Raw genomic sequence first — 24,513 nt, forward strand, 5'->3', positions numbered from 1 at the left:
TGCTTCCTGCCTGCATGATATTTGTCAGGTTTAGATACCAGAACAATAGATGTGCCATCCTGGATCAGACCAAGGTCCATTGAGCCCAGCATCTTGTCTCTTACACAGGCCAATCCAAGTCATTAGGAGGGATCAGACAGATCCCAATAGGTAGATCCAACACTTTGTTGCCCACTCCCAGAGATAAGTTGTGGCTTTCCCTAATCTACCTAGCTAATAATGGTTTATGGACTTTTACTCTGGAGCTTGTCCAAATCCCTTTTAAACCTAGCTATGCTACATACCTTGACCACATCTTCTGGCCATCAAATTCCACAGCTTGATTGTGCATTGAGTGAAAAAATACTTTCTCTAATTTGTTTTAAATCTGCTTCCTGTTAGTATTAAGAGTGTCCCCTAGTTTTATTATTGTTTTCTACTTTCTCTACTCTTTTCCGAAAGGATGGGCTCCACCTTAACCAGAGTGGAAACAAGCTGCTGGCACTTACTTTCAAAAAGGAGATAGAGCAGCTTTTAAACTAGAACAAGGGGGAAAACCGACAGTCACTCAGCAGTGCATGGTTCGGAGAAATGTATCCTTGAAGGATACTAATGAAACAGGAGAGTTAGGGCATCCCAACAGGGAGGTTCCATTAAAAGCAAACATAGTCCATAATGCCTATATGTAAAAAATCACCAAAGCTAATGATTTCTGAATTATCCCAAACAACTGAAAAGCAGGTTGTTAAAACAAACAAAAAACACACTTTGAAATGTCTATATGCCAATGCCAGAAGTCTAAGAAGTAAGATGGGAGAGTTAGAGTGTATAGTAGCAAATGATGAGATTGACATAATTGGCATCACAGAAACTTGGTGGAAGGAGGATAACCAATGGGACAGTGCTATATCAGGGTACAAATTATATCACAATGATAGGGAGGATCAACTTGGCAGGGGTGTGGCACTTTATGTCCGGGAGTATATAGAGTCCAACAGGATAAAGATCATACAAGAGACTAAAAGCTCAGTAGAATCTATATGGGTAGAAATCCCATGTGTGTTGGGTAAGAGTATAGTGATAGGAGTATACTACCGTCCACCTGGACAAAATGGTCAGACAGATGATGAAATGCTAAGAGAAATCAGGGAAGCAAACCAATTTGGCAGTGCAATAATATTGGGAGATTTCAATTACCCCAATATTGACTGGGTAAATGGAACATCAGGACTTGCTAGAGACATAAAGTTCCTGGACATAATAAATGATTGCTTCATGGAGCAATTGGTTCAGGAACCAACAAGCGAGGGAGCTATTTTAGATGTAATTCTTAGTGGAACGCAGGATTTGGTGAGAGAGGTAACGGTGGTGGGACCACTTGGCAATAGTGATCATAAGATGATCAAATTTATACTAATAACTGGAAGGGGGACAATAACTAAATCTACAGCTCTAATTTGATAAAATGAGGAAAATAGAAAAAACCTGAAAGGTGCAGCTGCAAAGGTTAAAAGTGTTCAACAGGCTTGGACATTTTTTAAAAATACAATCCTAGAGGCGCAGTCCATATGTATTCCATGCATTAAAAAAGATGGAAGGAAGGCAAAACGATTACCGTCATGATTAAAAGGTAAGGTGAAAGAGGCTATTTTAGCCAAAAAACATCCTTCAAAAATTGGAAGAAGGATCAATCTGAAGAAAATAGGATAAAACATAAGCATTGTCAAGTTAAGTGTAAAACATTGATAAAACAGGCAAAGAGAGAATTTGAAATGAAGTTGGCCATAGAGGCAAATACTCATAATAAAAACTTTAAAATATATATCCAAAGCAAGAAACCTGTGAGGGAGTCGGTTGGACCATTAGATGACCAGGGGGTTAAAGGGGCTCTTAGGAAAGATAAGACCATTGCAAAAAGACTAAATGAATTCTTTGCTTCCGTGTTTACTAATGAGGATGTTGGGGAGATACCAGTTCCGGAGATGGTTTTCAGGGGTGATGAGTCAGACAAACTAAACAAAATCACTGTGAACCTGGAAGATGTAGTAGGCCAGATTGACAAACTAAGTGAGTAGCAAATCACCTGGACCGGATGGTATGCATCCTAGGATACTGAAGGAACTAAAAAATGAAATTTCTGATCTATTAGTTAAAATTTGGAACCTATCATTAAAATCATCCATTGTACCTGAAGACTGGAGGGTGGCCAATGTAACCCCAATATTTAAAAAAGGCTCCAGGGGCGATCCGGGTAACTATAGACCAGAGAGCCTAACTTCAGTGCCGGGAAAAATAGTGGAAACTATTCTCAAGATCAAAATCATAGAGCATATAGAAAGACATGATTTAATGGAACACAGTCAACACGGATTTACCCAAGGGAAGTCTTGCCTAATAAATCTGCTTCATTTTTTTGAAGGGGTTAATAAACATGTGGATAAAGGTAAACCAGTAGATGTAGTGTATTTGGATTTTCAGAAGGCGTTTGACAAAGTCCCTCATGAGAGGCTTCTACGAAAACTAAAAAGTCATGGGATAGGAGGCGATGTCCTTTCGTGGATTACAAATTGGTTAAAAGACAGGAAACAGAGAGTAGGATTAAATGGTCAATTTTCTCAGTGGAAAAGGGTAAACAGCGGAGTGCCTCAGGGATCTGTACTTGGACCGGTTCTTTTCAATATATATATAAATGATCTGGAAAGGAATACGACGAGTGAGGTTATCAAATTTGTGGATGATACAAAATTATTCAGAGTAGTTAAATCACAAGCAGACTGTGATACATTACAAGAGGACCTTGCAAGACTGGAAGAATGGGCATCCAAATGGCAGATGAAATTTAATGTGGACAAGTGCAAGGTGATGCATATAGGGAAAAATAACCCTTGCTGTAGTTACACGATGTTAGGTTCCATATTAGGAGTTACCACCCCGGCACGAACAAATCTATGCCCGATTTTATAACATGCGCATGCTGCCGTACGCATGTTATAAAATCCAGGGTAGGCATGCGCAAGGGGTGCACAATTGCGCAACTTGTGTGCGCCGAGCTGTGCAGGCTTCCTCCTTCCCTCCGAGGCCGCTCTGAAATCGGAACTGCCTCGGAAGGAACTTTCCTTCCGCCCCCCCCTACCTTCCCCTATCTAACCCGCCCCCCAGCCCTATCTAAAAAAAACCCCCTACCTTTATTGTTGAAGTTACGCCTGCCTCCAGGCAGAATTAACTTGTGCGCACCGGCTGGCTGCCGGCGCGCCATCCCCCGTCACAGCGGCTGCTCCGGAGACCTCGGTCCCGCCTCCGGAACGCCCCTGGGCCGGAGCTCCGCCCACGGCCCCACCCCCGGAATGCCCCTTTTTTGGAGCCCTGGGACATACGCGCGTCCCGGGGCTTGCGCGCGCCGCCAAGTCTATGCAAAATAGGCTCTGTGCGCGCAGGGGCAGATTTTCTTGGGTTACGCATGTATGTTACGCGCGTAGCCTTTGAAAATCCGCCCCATGGGAATGCCTTGTATACCTGATGATGAGCTCATCTGTGTCCTTGTTCATCTGCGCAGATAGTTTAAACATGTAAAATTCCAGGCAATAGAAAATTATATGGGTAAACTGTTCATACATGCGCAATAAAAAAGAATTCAGACATTTAAATATCTCAAAGGTTTCCATGCACAGGATTCTCTAGAACAAGGAGTCATAGGATGAGGGTGAAAGGGAGTAGACTGAGAAGCCATCTTAGGAAATATTTCTTTACAGAGAAAGTGGTGGATATATGGAATGGCCTACCAGTGGAGGCGGTGAAGGCAAAATCAGCATCTGAATTCAAGAAAGCATGGGATAAATACAGGGAATGATGGGAATTGTAAGGGATAAATAAATTGGATGGATGGGCAGACTAGAGGTGCCATATAATCTTTTTCTGCTGTCATGCTTCTATGTTTCTAATGCCAACAGAGAACAGCAGGAGGAACGGGAGGCAGGATCAGAGTAACTGGTGGGGTTCCCCAGGCCCCACCAGTCAAAGATAAAGAAAACCCTACTTCCCACAGTGTTGCTCGTTGATAGACTCGCCTGTCTATTCAGAAATGCTTCATCCACATGGAATGATTGTGGATGTGCGTATTCAACACCTGCATTTTTGGACATGAATGAAACACAAAAATATGGGATGTACCCATAGCCAATAATGACCAGCACCAATTGCACACTGTCCACTGGTAACTAACCTTGCATCATTCCGTTTCACATTTCAGGTTTTAATACAAACCCAAAGAGAAGTGGTGGGATGTCTATGCTGATGTAAAGATCTCCTTTGTAGGTGGATGAATGTAGAATAGTAATACTGTATTTGAACTCCAGCTGGTTGCTGGAATCAGCATTATCAATTGAAACTTACCGGCATAAGTAAGGAGTATAATTTCTCCTGGCCTAGGCTTGACTGAGAAAAACTGTATAATGAGCATGGCTTCATGTGTAACCGGTTATTCGGGGGAAATATACCTGATGCAAACACCCTGTGCCATTCATAATCAGACAGTGCCTGGTCACCAGCTGTACAAAGTGTTTAGAATACCCTGCCCTCTGCGGCACTCTTGGCTCCAGCCAGCACTGAGACTTCTTGTAGACCTGCGCCTTCACAGGTTGGCTAGGAGCAGGAGTGCTGCAGAAGGCAGTGTGTTTTCATGCTTTGTACAGCTGGTGACTATGTGCTGATGGCTATTAATAGGCATAGGGTGACTGCATCAGCCACTGAAGGTCAATCCAATGCCTGGAAAAAAACCAAGGCTTCAAAATGTCAGCACTGAAAGGACCCTGATCGCCACCTTGCGTTTTAATTATTTTAAAGGAATTGTTTTGGATGTTGCAATCTCTAAAGCACAGGAAAGTAAGCTCGGCTAGTGGATGTGAGACTAGGCCAGGACACTGGTAACAACGCAGAGAAAGTGGTCACCCCTGGGGAGAAAAAACAATCATAGAGAAAAAAAGTCTTTGTATGGACATCTAGTGTAGGGAGGTGAGAATCTTTTTATTTTGCAAACTTTAGATTTGGGGTTAATTGAGTCCATGATCCTAGTGACACTTTCTACTTCTCTTACTCAAACTGAGATTTAAATTGATGAGCCTTTTGGATGCCAAGAAAAGCGCTTAGACTTTTCCTGTCGGGTAATGAAATACATAAAACGGAAGGAGATAAATGGAGGGATAGAATTCCCTGCTTTAATCTGCTGCATGAATGCTATAAATGCCCAGGTCTTTGCAAGGGGCCAGTCCATTCCAGCAAGTTTCTCAGTCCGCAGTGAGAGAGGAGAGACAGGATCATGAGACCAATGCTGGTGCTGAGTGCGGGGCTACTCATGAGCTGTATGCTGCAGGCACAAGCTGACCATCATGTACAAGAAGGGTTTGTTGCTGGCAAGGTAACATTGTGGAAATCTGATGCAATTTTATTTCCTAAACATGTCTTGCATACAAACATCTCCCAAACACTATGTAGTCACAAGTTACCCAGAGACGGGCTGAGGCAATGCTGTCCAGAGAATGAGATTAGGCTACTGACTCAAGAGCAGTCCAGATGTTTTAGGGAAGATGGGTTAGAACTATTTTCTACGTGAGAGGATGAAGTAAGAGATTGTAAATGAAAGAGCAGTCAGAAGAAAGAGCTAACAGAAAATGAAAAGGGGTGGGGGATGGGGGACAGACCCTGGCTCACTTCAAGGTTAGATATGAATCTAAAAGTCAAGTATGGGAAGAAAGCTTTTAGCAAGGGGCTCAGGAAGGATGTCACCAGCATGAATGAGAAGCATCTGACATTGAGATGGGAAGAGGAAAGATTAGGTGTTCACTGGAAGAGTTTGAGTTGCCTGCTAGCCATGTCAGAAACACCTCAACATGGCTTCCCAAGTCTGTCCTGGGCGTCCCACAGCCAGCTAGGTTGTCATTATATCCATGCATGAGATAAATTTGTGTTTCCAGTGTATGCAGATTTCACTCATTGTGGATATACTGATAAAACCCAATTGGCCATGGGGTCTCTAGGACAGATTCGGGAAGACCTGCACTACAAACCTGATGAAATGTTCTTGCAGCCAGTGACTCAAGGACATCAATTTTAAATAAAGACAATGGTTTAGAAGACAAGGGCCTGCTTTCTGAGCAAGGCAAGCCATCCGTAGAATCATCTGATTCCGTCCTGCAAATGGCGAGGTGGTTACCACTCATGGGCGAGCCTGAAAGAGGGAGCATTAAGATGGGGAGGGAGCACTCAGGTTTAGCGTGGATGAGGTGAGCAGAAATGGAGCAAGACATAGAAGGAGAAGAGGCAAGCAAGATGTGGAGAAGGAGTGTAGAAACAAGGGGCATTAAAGATTGAGGGATATAGGGTGGAAGTGTAAAAACACAATTATGACAATTCTTGTCCAGGCTAAAATTGTTTCAGAGAGAGAGAGAGAGCAGATGCAGAGCAGATGGAAGATTTTCACACAAGCTACAGAAAAGCAAAATAAATGACTAAATATCTGGAGATATTTGACTTGCTGGAAAAAAAAGACATAGGGAGGGCAATTTTCAAAAGTCATTTATCCAAATGACTGTTTACCAAGATAAACCTGAGCACCCTGAACGCAGGTAAAACTATGTGCATTGTTTCACAATGCCCCTACTTTAATATGCATTTTGTGGAGGTGTTCCGGAGTGGGATTAGGCCAGGGGAGCAAGCATCACATGGAGGTTTGTGTTTTGAAAACCTTGCATGTTGTTTTGTCTGCAAAAAGTACTTGCAGAAAAATAAGGTGCAAATCCATGGGCAGTTTTCAAAAGAAAAGTAATATGTATACTTTCCCCTTGAGAATTGGTGCAAAATCCACAGGTACAAGTATCCGTGGACTTTGCACCTGCTTGTGGGATATTTAGTTATGTCCAGCAGAGATTTACTCTTGCATATTATTATTTGTGTGCCTTTGAGTGTTGTAGAAAGAAGTCATGGTGAATTTAGCAGAAGAAGCAAAACAAAAGTTGCATTACTGTGATGAAGTTCCTCTGCTATTCCGGTGCCATTATCCTGAACACAGCCCTCACTTCCTCTTCTGCTTTCACTCAGCAGAGCTCCAGCTATTTCCATAGATGCCTTCCAGTTTTTTTTAACTCCAATTTCAGTTTAATTTTAAAAACACTGCAGATTCTCCTTCCCCTCTGATTCAATATGTTAGAGAAAACCATTTTTATAATTACAGTTTAAAGCAGGGTCAGCTTTTCTTCCCTCTCTCCCTCTTCCTGTCTCTGGAAGGGATAGTGTGCAAACCTAGCTGGCTGTGGGACTCCCAGCTGCACTTTTCCCCTTCCTCTGCTGCAATATTGCAGGGGCTGAAAACAACATTCTGCAATCACAGTTCAAAGCAGCTGCAGTTCAAGCTCAATGCTTTTCCAGACTTTCTGTAATGCTCCGCTCCTCTCTTTCTCAACCTTGGTTGTTTACATTGAACCCGGCCGCTTCCATCTCTCTGGGGCTTCCCCTTACCTCCATGCCTTCCTCCTCCTCCTCCTCTTGCTACATATTTTGTAACTGCCTCACTTGTATTCCTCCAAGCGAGGGCAAAGTGTCTGCCCTCCCAGCTCTCAGGAACTGCATCTCCAAAGCCCTGTTTGCTAGTTGTTTCCTTACGCTCTCTGGGAGATGTATTCTTTCCAATTTCCATTTTTAACTTCACTCTGGGTGGTGGCCACATTCTTTAGTTGCTCTGTTGTCTGGCTCACCCTCTTTTCAACTTGAAGCAAACCCCTACTCTGTCAGAATTACATTACATTTTATATGTATGTATTGCCCTTCTTCAAAAGAAAACTCAGAGCAGTTCACAACCTAATACTCAGTAATGCAAAAACAAAATAATTATTAAACTAGGGAATTAATACTAAACGGGGTACTTGGTATCAAATCAGGCAGACTGTTTAGCATATAATTAAAGTTTACTAGAACTGATGGATATAATAATAGCAGCATATTGAACATTTGAATAGCTGAGATAGTACATGTTCTTAAAAAGTATAAGAAATTGTATATTTTGAGATCAAATGGTAACTTCTTCCAGTTATGAGGTGTGCACTAGAGGCAACGTACTCGCTTTGCTCATTCATCCACCCAATCTATGCCATCATTTCCTTAAATCCCAGTTATCACCCCTCCACTTCTGAAAGGCATCTTGCTTGTACCAACACACGGGCACCTCTGATTCTCATGAGCTGTTTTCAGAACATTTCCTTCCTTTCCCATCCAGTTTGTGGGGAAGTGGTACGGGCTTGCCATGGCAGCGGACAATCCACGGTTTATGAAGATGAAGAACATGATGACAATGCCCATTTTCACCTTCAGGCTCAATGTGGATAGCAGCCTGGATGTCGCTGTTGCTTTCTCTACGTAAGTAGCTTATAAACACACAACACACAGCAATATTACTCAAGCACGAGGAGGTGTGGCCTGGCACAAAGAGCACAGAATTACAACTCAAGAAAACTTCTGGGAGCAGGATCTGAGTCTTGGCTCTGCCACTTACACTCTCTGGATTATGTCCCCACAGGGGGCCCGTTTTGAACTTTCCACAGTGGGACAAAATCCACAGGTACTTTGCACTACAGACTTTCCATCAAATTTCAAAGCAAAGTACCTGTGTACTTTGGCTTTGAAATTTGCCATGGGTGCAAAGTACCTGTGGATTTTTGCACTTTTTGTACAGGTGCTTTTTTCATGGAAAATAACACTCAGAACTGAAAATGCAATCTATGTGCATTATTTTCTGCCCCCTATCTAAACATACCCCCAGAACCTCCTCCTCCTCCAAGTGCAGCTAACGGTAGGCAGGCTGTGGAAGAAAGTACCACTTTTTATCAGCATTAAGAGAGATCCAATTTTCAGACAGCCAATGTATGCGCAGAAATCACTATTTACCCATACACAGGGTTTGAGAATTGTTCACCACATCTCCCAATGCCTCAGTTTCCTCCACTATAATTAGGTAATATAAAAATACTATTCTTTGTACAGGGCTGGAAATGCTGGTATACAGAGCTGCAGACCTGGTTACCCCAATTTGATTCCCCTATCCACAACTTAGGTGATCTTGAGAAAGTTACTTGATCTCCATGTGCTTAAACTTAGGGGCAGATTTTCAAAGGCAACGCGTGTAACCTGAGAAAATCTGACCCTGCACACGCCGAGCCTATTTTGCATAGGCTCAGCAGCGCGCACAAGCCCCGGGACAAGCGTATGTCCCAGGGCTTCAAAAAAGGGGCGGGTCCGGGGGCGTGACGGCGGTCCGAGGGTCAGGGGATGGTCCGGGGGTGGTCCCGAGGCCTCCTTCGTGCAGCCGTTCCAGATTTTCGCGCTCTGCATGCGCAAGCTACGCCTGCTTCAGGCAGGCATAAGAAATAAAATAAGGTGTGGGGGGGATTTAGGTAGGGATGGGGGATGGGTTAGATAGGGGAAGGTGGGGGGGACCGAAAAAAAAGTTCTCTCCAAGGCCGCTCCGATTTCGGAGCGGCCTTGGTGGGAACAGGGAAAGCCATCGGGGCTCCCCTCAGGCTCGGCGCGCACAAGGTGCACATGTGTGCACCCCCTTGCGCGCGCTGACCTCGGATTTTTTTAACATGCGTGCGGCAGCTCGCACATGTTATAAAATTGGGTGTAGATTTGTTCACACTGGGTTGCGCGAACAAATCTACGCCCTCACATAAGTTTTAAAATCTGGCCCTTAGATTGTATTCACTTTTGGTCAGAGTCACTAAAACAAATATAAATTCTTTAATATAGCACTGGGCATAACGATAGTACAAGATAAATATTATTATAACACCCTTTGGAAATATAAATCTAAATAAATAAATAAATTATTACTAGTATGTTTCTGGGGCTACCACAATTGTAAAGCATATTGGCTTCTCACTTGGATACTTGGTGTTAAAAGAGCAGATATATTTTATTAATTAATAAATGTATTTATTTATTTACAAAATGTATATATTGCGCCATAAGCAAAGCTGTCAGAGCGGTTTACAATAAAATAGGATCCTTATAAAACCCAGAATCAGAACTTTTTAAGCACTCTTGCAGTCATAACATGAAACCCTTTTAATTATTTTCTGAGACCCTTATGACTCTCACAGTATTCTGGGACACTTCCATCCTCAACCTCTTACCCTCATGCAAGAAAAATTGCCTTTACAACATTCCTAGCCCCTTTGCTTTGAGGTATATGGTTCATCTTGATAAAAAATGAATATAGGACAATCTATATCAAGTTCCCCTCAAAATTATTTGGCCACTCACTTTATTCTCTATTTATTACATAGTAACATAGAAGCCTTTTTAAAGTAATTTCTGTGGGCCAAAAGCATTTTACCCCTGTAAATCAGCTGTCTGATATTTGAACTTCATTGTGGTGAAAAGTACACCCAGTGTTGTGGATTCCTGCCCAGTCCAGATTCCTTATTCCCCCTGCAAAGTCTGCCAGACCTATGCATCTCACAATCAAGTGGATATCTGATGCAAACACAGGAGATAAAGTGACTTGCCAAAGGATTTGAACCCTGGCTTTCCCATTTTCTAGCACATTGCTCTAACTACTAAGCCACTTTTCTCAAATAATTTTCTGACCAGAAAAAGCTAGGTTAGGTCCGATGGCTTGTTTTCAACTGGGTCTTGGAAGTATTGGGAAATAAATGTTTCATAGAGAATAAATGGTAGAGCTACGTCTTGAACTCATACCCTAGGACTTCTCTATGAATCACAGTCAGTGCTTTAGCAACTAGGCTACTGATTCTCTCCTAATTCAGTTTTATAATTATGTTTTAGACCTCAAGGATGTCGGACAAAACAGAACGTGTACAGGAATGGGGATGAACCTGGTCACTTCACATTCCGAGGTCAGTGTTAAGCTGGCAAGAGAACTTCATGCATGTGATATGCATGTCTTAAGCATGGATCAAATGTATTTCTTCAGGGAAAAGCAGAGTAGCTATTCGTGAAATATTTTACAATATCAAGTAAAAAAAAAGTGTGATATATTTCTCTCCACATGTATTTTCTTGTTATTTCTTTGACTGAGGTCATTCAAAACGTCTTGTGGCTGTGGGGAAAGATAATTTAAGGACACTGATTCTATAAATAATAAGAAGTTATGTACATGGTGTTAGACTGATATCTATTTATTTAATTTAGTTCAAACATTTATATTCTGCACATCTAAAATTCAAGGCAGATTACATGATAAACATTTATAAAAGACAATGAGTACAAATAAAACAGTCTAAAAAACAAAACAAACATCCATAAATAAATAAAAGCATTAAAAACTCACAAAAACACATAAAAACACCAAACTCAAAGAACATGGATAATTTAAAAAATATATCAGAATAGAACACCTGAAAAGTACAGACTGCTCACATAAAGAGGCCGCTGAAACAAAAAATACTATTCCACTTTGTCACATGCTTCTTTATAAAAGAGAGTCTTGACTGCCTTTCTAAAAGCTGATGTGCAAGTCAGGCTTCTAATGGTTTCAGGGAGGGCAATCCATAAAGATAGTCTTACAACAGAGAAAGCTCACTCCCTGGCTTCATCTAAATAGACCAGCCTGAAGGATGGAACTTCAAGCAAAGAGAGTGAGGTGGAGCATAAATCCTAAGTATAGACTTAATCCAGGACACATTAACATTAATCCTAAACTTATGGACCAACATTACAATTTTAAATTTTAATGCGCCAAATTACTGTTAACAAATGGAGAGACTGTAAAACTGGAGTAATTTGGTCATAATGACTAGCTCAAGATAAAAGTCTTATCACAGAGTTCTGTACTAACTGTAAGACTTGTTAACTGGTTGTTTGGGAGACCAACCAGTAATGAGTTGCAATAGTCTAACCCAGTGAGCACTAACGCTTGTAGGACAGAAAGGAAGTCAATGGCCGACAACACGGGCTTGAGCAAAAGATGACTTTACCACAGATCTATTCTGAGGCTTCATAAAGCAGTCTAAAATGATTCCCAAGTTGCAAACAGAAGACGAAACCCTGATGTCAGTACTGGCCAGACTGAATAATAATGGTGCATTGTTCATAGGGAGCCTGCTCCAGATTAAGATTTCAGTCTTATCAGAGTTTAGAGCAAGGTGATTATGAGTTCATCAGGTTTGAGCAGCAGTAAAACACATGTTAAGCGTCTTGCTGGTTGCAGACCAAGAAGAAAGCTTGGGTCTAAAAAACTGAATACCATCAGATCTTAAAATGAATGCCCAGGTCAGCCAGTACTTTACACAATGGAGTAATGTATATGTTGAGTAGTATGGTAGAAAGTGCAGAAGCCTCCAGGATCCCAGTTTTTAAACTATGCCATTGTGAAGATGCTATTGCAATAGTTACTTATTGAGTCCGACCAATTAAAAAGAATAAAAACCATTCAAAAACTTACCTGAAATACCAATTTCTGTAAGACGGTTAAGCAGAATGACATGGTTTATTGTATCAAGCAGAGTGGACATATTGAGGAAAACCATAACATAAGTAGTCCCTTTATCAAAGCTGCATCTGATAGTATTTAGTGCTAGACAAGAGCAAAATTTCTGTACTGTGAAGTTGTCAAAACACAAATTGATGTTGGTCTAAATCAGCATGTTGTTCTAAAATAAATCATTTAATTGTCTTAAAACAGCAAACTCAATAATCTTGGCTAAAAATGGCAAAGTACAAACTGGTCTGTAATTACTGTATAGCAAAGGATCTAATGAGTGATTTGTTTTTTTTAAATAAAGGCCAAATGGAGGCCATTTTCAATGGTGATGGTACATGCCCTTCAGTTAAAGACAAATTAACAGCCTTCATTATTAATCTACTTAAATCCTCTCAAAACGTTTTAAGACAGAAGAATTCTGATTTAAGGCATAAAATGACAGCTTAAGCTTAATCATAATCTGCTGAATTTCTTTTCTTGAGATTATAAAGAGAGTCCTATCATTATGTTAGAGCACTTGGACTTAATGGGGACGGACTACTCTTTCCTGAAAATCTATTGTATACTTTCCAAAATTTTGGGGTGATGCATCAAGCCTCGATAGTGCTCTAACATGCGTTAAACAGCGATGTACACAATATTATGCATGGCCCCTCCCAGGCTGCTTCCCCTATTACAGTGATCTGCGCTGCATGCAATTTGCATGCACGAATAATGCAAATGCATGCAAAGAAGGTCATTAGTAGGCAATTTGATTTTAATATTTTATTGCGGCCGACTGAGAAAGTGGTCAGCCTCGATTAAATAACACCAACACCTGGAAAAGTGTTAAATGTGATGCGGAAGCGCAGGGACCTAACGTGGGTCTCAAGGCTCCAGCACAACATTTAAAGGGACTGGAAAAAAAAAAAACATGGCTAAACAAAAAGGTTGAGTGGGGGCAGAAAATGAAACGAAATAAATGAGAAAAAAAAACCCTAAACTTTTATGCGCGGAGATGGCCCCTCCCCAAGCCCCTTCCTCCAAAGTTTTAAATAAAATTCATTGTAGAGACATAAAGGCATTGGGGTATAGTATCCCCCCAGCACCCCCCTTCTCCACCAAAGGTGTGAAATTAAATAAATGGGCTTCAGGGTCCCCCCATCACCTGCAGGCATCCCACACACCCTGAACCTTACAAATAAGAATCCGGTCCTGCAATGGGGCTGGGACACCCATCAGCACCCCCCCCCCCCCTCGGTCAAACCCACTTTTCAAAATGGCACTGACCTGACCTTGTCCCATCACATGATAGGGGCAAGTCTGGGGATCAGACATAGGCCTATACCCCAACACCTTTATGTCTCTATTGGAGTGGGGAGGTGGGGGACCCCTGAACCCACAATGACTTTTATTTAAAACTTTGGAGGAGGGGGTAGGGGTGGGGCACTGTCACCAAGCGTGAAAGGTTTACTTCGTGTTTCATTGAGGAGCTGGGGGCCACCCCAAGTGGCAGCCCTGGGTTGAGCCAGGGGTCATCCCTGATCCCCGCTCAGCCTTTTCTTTTCAGTGGGCAACTTTTTAAGTGGCTGGCCCTTTAAGGCGATGGCGGTGCCTCAAAGTTGGGGCCAGCATGGCACCTAAAGGGCCGCTCACCGTATTCTTTTCTTCTACAGTGTTTGGCCTTGAGACAACAGAATGGACCATAGAGCCACAATTTTTAGGACCCCAAAGTGCCCCCCCCCCCCCCATAGTGGAACCCCTACCATAAAAAAAACATCACAGTTTGAGGTATCTAGGCCTTTATCCTTAACAAATTTGGCAAAATTATCACATTGATCATGATTCAAAGATATTCAGTATCCTTATCACTTATTGGTTCAGGATTCTTTAACTGTTGAGGTTGTTTGGGCTGGGGTGCACCATAGAGAGGGTGTGCTTAGGCTTAGAGTGGAAGAGAAGATGGTTTTGGTGATGTGGTAGCTCCTGCCAGTCAGTGAGTGGCTCAGTGGCAAGTGCTGTGCACATCTATGCGGAATGTCCCCAGTCCAATTCCTTGATCAATGGAGGCTCAGGATTCAGCAGAGGTGGCATTCACAGCCCCTGTCGTGGGGCGGGAGTCATGGTCATCAATAAGGATAACACCCGATGGACACATTTAGAGCCTATGATGTAAGGTTCTGCAAGGAGCCCTGGAGCATGATTCCTATTCTCAGGACTGATGCTGCAATCACTGAAAATAGAGGGAAAGTATATTATAATAAGGGAAACATCTTCAGATAGTTGTGAATGAAGGCTGGAATTAAAAAGGAGCAGAGAAGAACTATATGGCCAAAAATAAATTTACTGTTTTCATACCTAAGTGGATCCCAAATCTATCCCTTACTAGCAGTGTTTGTTCCTGGTTGGAATGAGACATGTGGCCACAACAGGTCATTCTGCCAGCAGTGTGAGTCAAAGTCTCCTTCATGACCCTGTCCCTATCTGTGAGGTCATTATATTATAGGTGTGTTGGGAGGGGTTTGTGTGTTAAAAACCACTCTTGTAGCCATGTCTTACAGAGGGAGTGGAGAATCAGCCTTAGCAAAGGGCTGAGGAAGCAGGTGTCTCTCCTTACGGAGAATACTTGGTGGGTCTGCTCCTTCACAGGGACAGGGCCTGAAAGAGTGATATCCTTTTGGGAAAGGCAGTGCCTGAAAGGAGAGAGAAGTTTTATAGCCCTAGATGGTTAAAGTCCTGGGTCTCCAGAAAATCCAGATGATAAGTGTTGTGTGAAGAAACTGCATCTGAGGACCCCCAAAAGGAAGGGATCTCGTCAGAGACAGAACAGTAGAGAGATTGTCATTGGAGGTTCCAGTGAGAAGCAGACTGCTCCAGAAAGGTCCCCATGAGTGCTGAGGGACTAAATCTAGCAGTCACTAAGGGACAAGAGAGCAACAGAGGAAATGAGAGGATCTACAGATGCAAAAGATACTGGGAGGGCCCAGGAAGGAAGGGTATCTGCCCTAAGAGCTGACAGAGATGGGGGATACACTAACGTACTAACTAGCATCAAGATTGTTAGCAACTCCATTATAGGAGAATGTGCTGCATTTCTGTCCTAATATCCTACCTTTAGAGTCCCATGATCCTCTTTTTACATTTTAGACAATGAAAATAAGAATGGAAAGAGCAACATCTCTGTGGTGGAGACAGACTATAACATTTATGCTCTTGTGATTTCACACTACACTCGGGAGAATGGACAGACATTTAAGAGTGTGACACTCTTTGGTATGTACTGAGATATGTCACTTCTCCAGTAGTATGCAGATGGTATGTTTCCCCTTACAAGGGTAAATAGAGCATGATCCACCTCCTGCTGATGCACATGCAACATATTATTCCAAGGTTTGTTTGTTTTAAATCAGGATTTTTATTTTGTGTAAAACATCAGCAGAAAATATGAAGAGTCTCATCCAAATATGAATGCCTCCCAGGTCTGGCTAAAATCCTCCCTCAGCAATAATGCAGCTTCTGTGGATTATCTTGCCCTCCTATGAGAGATGGAAGGGAAGGGAAGGGAAGTTTTGAGACATGGGAGAGAGTTAACTCTTCCTGCCCCATCTTATTTCTTCTCTATCTTTCTTCCTCTTCTAGAAATGAAGTCTATAAGGTTAAAAACACTTTGGGGTAGATTTTCAGAAAGCGCGATTTGGCGTACTTTTGTTGGTGCATCAGGCGCAAACAAAAGTACGCTGGATTTTAGTAGATACGCGCGTAGCCGCGCGTATCCGCTAAAATCCTGGATCGGCGCGCGCAAGGCTACCGATTCTGTATAGCCGGAGCGGCCTCGGAGGGAATTCTCTAACGCCCTCCCCTCACCTTCCCCTCCCTTCTTCTACCTAACCCACCCGCCCGGCCCTGTCTAAACCCCCCCCTTACCTTTGTCGGGGGATTTACGCCTCCCGGAGGGAGACGTAAATCCCCGCGCGCCAGCGGGCCGCTAGCGCGCCGGGACGCAACCTGGGGGCGGGTCCGGAGGGCGCGGCCATGCCCCCGGACCGCCCCGGGCCGTAACCATGCCCCCGGGCCCGCCCCCGAAACGCTCCCGACACGCCCCGAAAATGCTGCGCGGATCAGGCCCACCCCCGACACGCCCCCGACATGCCCCCCTCTGAAAACCCCGGGACTTACGCGAGTCCCGGGGCTCTGCACGCGCCGGTAGGCCTTTGTAAAATAGGCGCACCGGCGCGCAGGGCCCTGCTCGCCTAAATCCGCCCGGATTTAGGCGGATTTAGGCGAGCAGGGCTCTTAAAATCCGCCCCCTATTTTCTAGTTGTGAGAATATAATAAATAGAGAGTCAGGGAAGCGTCACTGCAAGAGTTAAGATACTAAGACCCTAATATGTCTTTAAGAGCATTAAGGCTAACAGCTACATTAATATATATGGTTACCTGGGCATTCATACTGGATTCAGCACTGCATACATTGCTTAGTGCTTCCCACTTCAAATCAACACATGGCACAAGGTTATAGCAACTTACTGAACTCTTATCTTATTTCTACTCTGCCCCTAAATCTATCCCGAACTCTGGCCTTATCTCTATACCTCTTTCAAATTCTGCCCTTATCTTTTTCCCTATCCCTAACCCTCACCGTGACCCTACCTCCAATCCTGACCTTATTCCTATCCCTGACCCTAACTCTATCCTTGTATGAGAGTGCACAGATTCTCACCTTGATAAATGAACTTTTATCTGTTCCTGCAAAAAGTTACCATCCTAAAGGCTTGAGATTGGTAATGAATAAAAAGGGTAACCTTTGTTAACTTTAGGTGTAACATTTCTGTGTGGGAGTAACCTGCACAGAACTGCAGCTACCATCCTTAATAGAGTGCATGGGGGGTGACCTGCACAGAATAGCAGCTATTTCCCTTAACAGAACACATGGGCAGTAACCTGCACAGAACGCCAACTATTACCCTTAACAGAACGCATGGGGGTAACCTGCACAGAACGCCAACTATTACCCTTAACAGAACGCATGGGGGTAACCTGCACAGAATGGCAGCCATTACCCTTAACAGAAGAAATGGGGGGGGGGGGGGGGGTAACCTACACAGAACGGCAGCTGTTACCCTTAACAGAACTTTATCTTTTCAGCATGTACTGTGCTACTTGCCACAGGGGCTTTTTACAGTGGTAAATGGTATGCTGACAAAATTTCTGTGGGGCCATAAGCCTGCACGTGTGAAACTGAAGACCTTATAGTGACCCTAGGAAAAGGGAAGATTGCGATCCCAATTCTACATGCCTATTTCTGGGCAGTTCATCTCACAGGGGTTATTTCATGAGAAAAAGATACCTTGGTATTTATTAGAAGTTTGGCATAGCAGGGAGAGTGGATTCTGGACTATTCCTGCTGCAATCTCCTATAGCAGTAGAGGGTAGACGTGCTTGTCAAGTACGTCCTGTTATAACAAACACGCTTCAGGTGTGGAAATCCCTATGGAAGGAATGGCAATGGAAGGAGGTCACCCTATGGCTATGTCCCCCTTGAGGTGAAACCCTTCCTTAACAGTGCACACATTCATTGCAGAAGCTAAGACATGATGGGAGGAAGGGCTGAGATGCTTGGGTCAAATGTATGAGAATGGAGCATTGATGTATTTTGATGATTTGAAATTTGAGTTTGATATACCAGATCAGACGTGTATATACTACAACAAGCTGGTGAAGACGCGTATATACTACAACAAGCTGGTGAGGGTATTGAATCACTTTATGGGGGAGGGCTGTTTCTGTCAAGAGCCTACTCCTTTCGAAAATGTTTTTCGAAGGTGCAAGACACCAGGATGTGTCAACTTGGTCCTTTACAGGGGGATTATGCAAGTATACTTGCTCAAGGAGCCATCGCTCCCGGTAGAAGAGTGCTGGAATAGAGAACTGGGAGTGCAAATAAACTCAGGAGGATTGAAAGAGATTTGGAGAAATGCACATAAGACTTCGTTGTGTGCCCATAGGGCAGAGCTGATGGTTAAATTGTTGTTACAAAGTTATAGATATCCTGTCTCTTTCACAAGATTGCACCTGCCTCTTCCCCGCTTTATTGGAGAGGTTGTGGCCAGGTGGGTACTTACATGTCTGGTGGGTCTGTCCCTCGGTGAGCGCTTTCTGGAAGAGGGTGAATAGGTTGACAAATCAAATATTGTGTAACACATTGATGTTTACACCAACTATTTGTTTATTGGGATGTTGGGAAGGGCAACCACTGGCTAAATACAAGAAAAAGTTGGCTTTGCATTTGATACATGCTGCTTGGTTTTCTACAGTGACTAAATGAAAATCTGCACCTACACTTGAACATTGGAGGGGTTAGGTGCACGATACTACACTGATTGAAAAACTAACTTTTCAGTGGCGGGTTAATGTTGCAATGTATGATAAAGTATGGGATCGTAATTGGCCATTTTATAATCACTGTCAGACCCAGATGTAGTGGTCATTTACTGTACTTTGTAGGATATGCTGTTTTTGTACAGGTCATCGTCTGCACAATGTGTTGCTGAATCATCTCTGTACTGTTCGGTATGTTAAATAGAAAGTTAAAAAAAAATGCAACTTGCACATTGGGCTCTTCCCTATTTTGAGCCAAACCAATTTTGCATTGGCACACTTAGCCCTGACTTTTGCTCTGATTCTTGATTGTAGGTAGAGCGCCAGTCATGACACTAGACCTCAAAAAGAAATTTGAAGCTGTGTCCATGGCAAATAACTTCAGTGCTAAGAACTTTTCCTTCCTCGCCAAAAATGGTAAAACTCTCCACTGATTTTCTTTATTTAAGAAATCTATTCCCTGATATAAGCAGCGTTTGCTCCCCATTACATGATGGTATTAGGTTTAAAGTCTAGTGTATACAGTGGGTTGTCACGTTGTTCATTGCAGTTGGAACTCTGTCAGCATTATTTGTTGTGGTTATTATCCATGTGCTGCAGTGGAATAGAAAGATCCAGTAAAATTAGCAAGACAGGCTGTAGAAATGCAATAAACAATGAAAGCAAACAGTGGTTTACATAAACCTGTAGAATGACAATCTATTGCCCACCTGTCATCCTATAAATTGAGTATATCTCTCTTCAACAAACAAAACAAAACAAATAAAAATTTAGGAAACTCAACAGCAACTTGGGCCAACCTTGTGGGCACATTCCAATAGGTGTCCGTGCCTACTACTGTGTGATCCTGCAGATCCCGTATATCTAAAGGTGACCTAGATGCAAAGCTGAAGATGGCAAGGCTTGAAATGCCCTACCAGCATAGATGGTGAAGGCTATCAATGTGGCAGATTTTGGGCATGCTTGGAGCAGATATAAAAGGACAGTGGTAGGAATAGGCTTGATAGGTCCAGGTGAAAGACATAAGGGAAAGGGGAGATGGTGATGGGTTGCCTATGGAAATTTGTGGACAAAATGGACAAATCTCAGCTGGTCAGACTGCCTGGGCATTTTGGCATTTATCTACCATCATTTACTATGTTACATACTTGCCCGAACCTCCATGGGATATTCTTTCACAAGGGATGAAACAAATATCCCTTTGTACTTCTTTTTTCACGTGCTCACAAATATTTGAAAAAACATAGTTCTCAACATACTCTTTCCTACAAAGGAAGGCTGGTTTAGCAAAAGGGCATCCACTGAACCACTTTGCCTGTTTCCCTAAAATGTCTCTGTTTCTGCTTCTGTTCACAGAGGTGTGCGAACCAGTTTAGGTAAGTTATTGAATTAATTTAGCATTTCTGTGACTTGCCCCTCCTACCGGGCATTATAAATCTTATTGGAGTGCTTTGGAATGATGGGAAAGAAATTTTGCATTCCAATTGGCTGATACACAACATTTCTGTTTACCTTTGTGGTCCATCTTCACCATGAGAAGGCCACCAGCATGAATCCAGTGCTCTGAAATGTTAAGAGCTTTAAAATAGTTCTTAAATACTTGGATTTATTTAATTTCAGCTTTTTAAAATTTCAGGCACAGTTATAACTTAGCAATAAGTGTATTCCCCTGATGAAAGTGTAGCCTGTCCTTGCCTTGTGCTGCGAACACCATTCAGGGGATGCTATGTATCCGTCCAAGACTTGGACACGTCCCTGCTGCAGTCCCTGTTGCAGTCACAAAAAAAACCCAAAAACAACAAGGACGCAAAAGTAGAGTTCAAATTAAAGCCTTTACTGCCACAAAATAAAGTAACCCAAGCCAGTAGTCCCAAAATAAACAGCATCAAAAAGATTACAGTTTGTCCATACTAGATGTTACTTCCCTCCTAGGCTCTCTTGCACCATTATTCTTAGGAAACACTCCCGGGCTTGGAAGTTTGAGTGGATGTAATAGGGTCCCAGCACTTAGCTAGTAGAGATGTGAATCGGAACCGGAATCTGGTTCCGATTCACATGTGGGTTTTTTTTCATTGGGCCCGATCGCGGTTTTGTTTATCGGCTGCACCTGAGCCGATAAACAAAAAACCCACCCCGACCCTTTAAAACGAATCCCTTTGCTTCCCCCACCCTCCCAACCCTCCCAAAAACATTTTACAGGTACCTGGTGGTCCAGTGGGGGTCCCGGGATCAATCTCCCACTCTCAGGCCGTCGGCTGCCACTAATAAAAATGGCGCCGATGGCTTTTGCCCTTACCATGTGACAGGGTATCCATGCTATTGGCCGGCCCCTGTCACATGGATGGAGCACTGGATGGCCGGCGCCGTCTTTAAAAATGGCGTGGGCCATCCAGTGCTCCTATCATGTGACAGGGGCCGGCCAATGGCACGGATACCCTGTCACATGGTAAGGGCAAAGGCCATCGGCGCCATTTTGATTAGTGGCAGCTGACGGCCCTGGAGCGGGAGATCGCTCCCGGGACCCCCACTGGACCACCAGGTACCTGTAAAATGTTTTTGGAGGGGTCAGGAGGGTGGGGGAAGCAAAGGGATTAGTTTTAAAGGGTCGGGGTGGGTTTAGGGGTTATTTTTGTGTGCTGTTTTTCCCGCCCTCCCCCAAAATGATAAGAGAACCCCCACGATCAATATCGTGGGGCTTTCCTATTGTTTCGGGGGAGCCCCCGATTTCTGATGATTTTGAAAATATCGACGATATTTTCAATCGTCCGAAGCCCGATTCACATCCCTATTAGCTAGCAAAAAAGATACAATAATACAAAAATCTCAAAACGCAGGTCAAAACTCTTAACTGTAATCCAAATCTATTGAAAGGTCTCCAATACTAGAGTCCAAACTGTCATCTTAGTTGTCTCCAGTACAAGAGTCCACAATACATATCTCTTCATCCTTGCTTTCCTGGTCGCATGGGCAAAAAGAACAAAAATGACCCTGGGCGGGGGGGGGGGGGGGGGGGAGGTGAGGCGCCGGTCCTTCCAGACTGGTCACAGATCCAATGTTCTCCACTGCACTACACGGCAAAATCTCTTCTTCTCCTTTCGATCAAAAACTTCAAAGTATAAGGCTATGACCAACTGCAACTCCTATGCCTCTGTACTTTTCTGCTTTGAGATCAAGGGGTGATTTGCAGCTTCTCTTCGTCTGTGGCTCCTACAGCCGTGCCTAACCCTCTTGGGTCTCTCCTTCCCTTTGAAGACTCGTCTTGAGATCCTGAGAGGATTTCCAGCTCCTGATTCACTTTCTTTCAGTATCACTCACCCTCTGAGGAACTGAGCATGCTCCAAGGGGTTATCTACCCCCCCATAGACCTTTCTCCCCAAGAGGTAGGGCTTTGGCAAGGGGAGGATTAAAAAAGTGCAAAACCCATTCCCAGTGCCTAACTGATGGTAAAATACTGGGGATCGAGTTTAGTGATGGGCAAAGTCCCAGTCACAAAAGCCTGAAGTAGGGATGCACAACTTCAGTCCTTGAGGGCCGCAAAAGGATCTGGTTTTCAGGATAATTGCAGTTAATATTTATGAGATACATTTGCATACATCTGGTTTAACAAACGGTTAACTTGCATCGCTAGATTACCCTCCAACCCAGACTTATTTATGACCCTTCAACACTGAGGATGTGTCAAATCCTGGAAGGCTCATACACAAGTGACACCAACCTCCGAGCAGAAATAAGTTGTGTGTGCCGGCCGGCTGCCGGCGTGCGCTTCACCAGGACAGAGCAAAATGGCGCTGTCCTGGCTGGCCCTCCCCTTTTTAAAAACCCAGCACTTCCACGCGTACTGGGAGATACGTGCATGGCCGAGCTGCCTGGAAAATATGCTCGGCCCGGCCACGCGCTTATCTCCCGGGATTTGTGTGCGCCAGACTTTTAAAAATCAGCCCCTAAATGGGGTTTTATTTATTTATTTATTTAAAAATGTTTATATACCGCCTTTACAATTCAAAAGAATTAATCAAAACGGTTTACAACCAGACATACATAATGAATAAACTTAAAAATAAAAACAAATTAAAACTAACAATAAAAAAAATAATAGCTCCATAAACATTCATGCCCTACAACTTTAAACAGCAAAATTGGATTGAATGTAAGTATTATTTTCTTTAAATATTGTCTGTTTGAAGAGAGATAATAACAGTGTGGAAGATAAGTGAGTGTTGATTTTATGAATTAGAGACTAAACTATAGGCTTTCTGGAATAGATAGGTTTTTAGTAATTTTTTAAACTGTTGTGTAGAAGGAGTAAGGCGAAGGAAGTCTGGAAGTGAATTCCATAAAACAGGGCCTGCTACTGAAAAAGCCCTTTTTCTAGTTAATTTATGTTTTGCCAGTTTGATAGTAGGTACGTCTAATAGATTTTTGGAGAGAGATCTGAGATGTCTGGAAGGTTTGTATATACGGAGATTGGTGCATAACCAGGTAGATGATGTATTATAAATAAGAGAATGAATAATTGATAGTATTTTGAGAGACCGGCAGACACCATACATGCAGGGCCAAAGCTGGGATTAGAGTCCAGGTCCATGCAAAAAGAGGCTTGTGATCTGCAACTCAGAGTGCTATTCAGACCAGTAACTGCAGGGTTTCTTTCTTGCAGGCAGATGTGAAGCAGTTGTTCCAGCTGGACCAGAAGTTTAATAAAGGGACAGTCATGCTTTGCTGTGTCTCTGTCTCTCTCCTCTCCCTTCTGTCTTTATTTCACAGTGGCTGGCAAAACCAATAAGCAAAATGTATACATAGAGTATTAGTGCTTTATCATATGGAAAATTCTCTCAATAAAGTGTGGATGTGCCAAAGAGTGGGACTTGCAAGGAGTGACAGGAGCTGAGGCCCAGATACGGAGCCCCTCTTCACCCAGGCCCTGTGTGGGGTTGGGAGTAGGGGTTAAGCAGGCTGTACAGACTTTCTCTTCCTCCACCCCCTTCTCCCCTCCCTCCACACTACTTTCTTCTTAATTTATGTTCTCTATTACAGTGTTTCCCAACCCTCTCCTGGAGGCGCACCTAACCAGTCAGGTTTTCAGAATATCCATAATGAATATGCATGAGATAGATTTGCATACATTGGAGACCCAGGGTATGCAAATCAATCTCATGCATATTTATTGCGGCAATCCTGAAAACCTGACCTGCTAGGTGTGCCTCCAGGAGAGGGTTGGGAAACACTGCTCTATCAGACACCTTTGGTGTCCCTGGCTTGATTTTGTGGATCAGCTGGGATTTTTTTTTCTCATTCTCTGTCATTATCTCTATTCCTTTGTTTTCTGGCTCTCTCTGGTATCCTCCTTCAATTATCTTTTCTGTTTCAGTTCTCTCTCTCTCCTTTCTTTCTTTATCTTTTTCCTTCAGCAGCAGATACTTTAATACTTTCTCTTCCTTCTTTTTCTCTCCCCTTCTCCTGATTTTTTCCTATTCATCCTACCTGCTCTTTCACCATCCTTTCTCCCGTTTCTCCTGCATTCCTTCGTCCATTCCTCATCCCTTTTCTTCTGCATTATCACCCGGGATTTCTTCCCCTGGATTTTTTCTCCCTCTCCAGCTATTGCTGGTTCTTTTACCTCTTTCTCCTCCCCATTCCCTCCCCCTTTTCTCCCCTACCCCCTTGCTCTCATCTTCCCCTGATTCAACCCT

General features: G+C 43.2%; 1 protein-coding gene across 3 annotated transcripts; it reads left to right on the plus strand.

Moving 5' to 3' along the window:
- The first annotated feature begins 4,879 nt into the window (after positions 1 to 4,879).
- On the plus strand, positions 4,880 to 23,920 carry LOC115097536 (prostaglandin-H2 D-isomerase-like). Of its 3 annotated transcripts, none has more exons than XM_029613468.1 (7): positions 4,880 to 4,986; positions 8,240 to 8,379; positions 10,810 to 10,880; positions 15,593 to 15,718; positions 19,139 to 19,240; positions 20,180 to 20,199; positions 23,481 to 23,920. In XM_029613468.1, exons 2-6 carry the CDS (start codon positions 8,267 to 8,269, stop codon positions 20,197 to 20,199), a joined length of 432 nt encoding a protein of 143 aa, XP_029469328.1. In that variant the 5' UTR covers positions 4,880 to 4,986; positions 8,240 to 8,266; the 3' UTR covers positions 23,481 to 23,920. The 3 variants fall into 3 exon arrangements, with proteins under 3 accessions (XP_029469328.1, XP_029469326.1, XP_029469327.1); XM_029613466.1 differs by lacking the exon at positions 4,880 to 4,986 and adding an exon at positions 5,254 to 5,389; XM_029613467.1 differs by lacking the exon at positions 4,880 to 4,986 and adding an exon at positions 5,254 to 5,389 and having other exon boundaries at positions 23,485 to 23,920.
- The last annotated feature ends 593 nt before the right edge of the window (positions 23,921 to 24,513 follow it).

The sequence above is a fragment of the Rhinatrema bivittatum genome, chromosome 8, assembly GCF_901001135.1.
Source record: "Rhinatrema bivittatum chromosome 8, aRhiBiv1.1, whole genome shotgun sequence".
Classification (NCBI taxonomy): Eukaryota; Metazoa; Chordata; class Amphibia; order Gymnophiona; family Rhinatrematidae; genus Rhinatrema; species Rhinatrema bivittatum.

Excerpts from the sequence above, each read along its gene's own strand:
- LOC115097536 (XM_029613466.1), top strand. The coding sequence starts at position 5,291 with ATGAGACCAATGCTGGTGCTGAGTGCGGGGCTACTCATGAGCTGTATG. Across the intron at positions 8,380-10,809 it reads GTCGCTGTTGCTTTCTCTAC|ACCTCAAGGATGTCGGACAA; the intron begins GTAAGTAGCTTA and ends ATTATGTTTTAG. Across the intron at positions 10,881-15,592 it reads TGGTCACTTCACATTCCGAG|ACAATGAAAATAAGAATGGA; the intron begins GTCAGTGTTAAG and ends TTTACATTTTAG.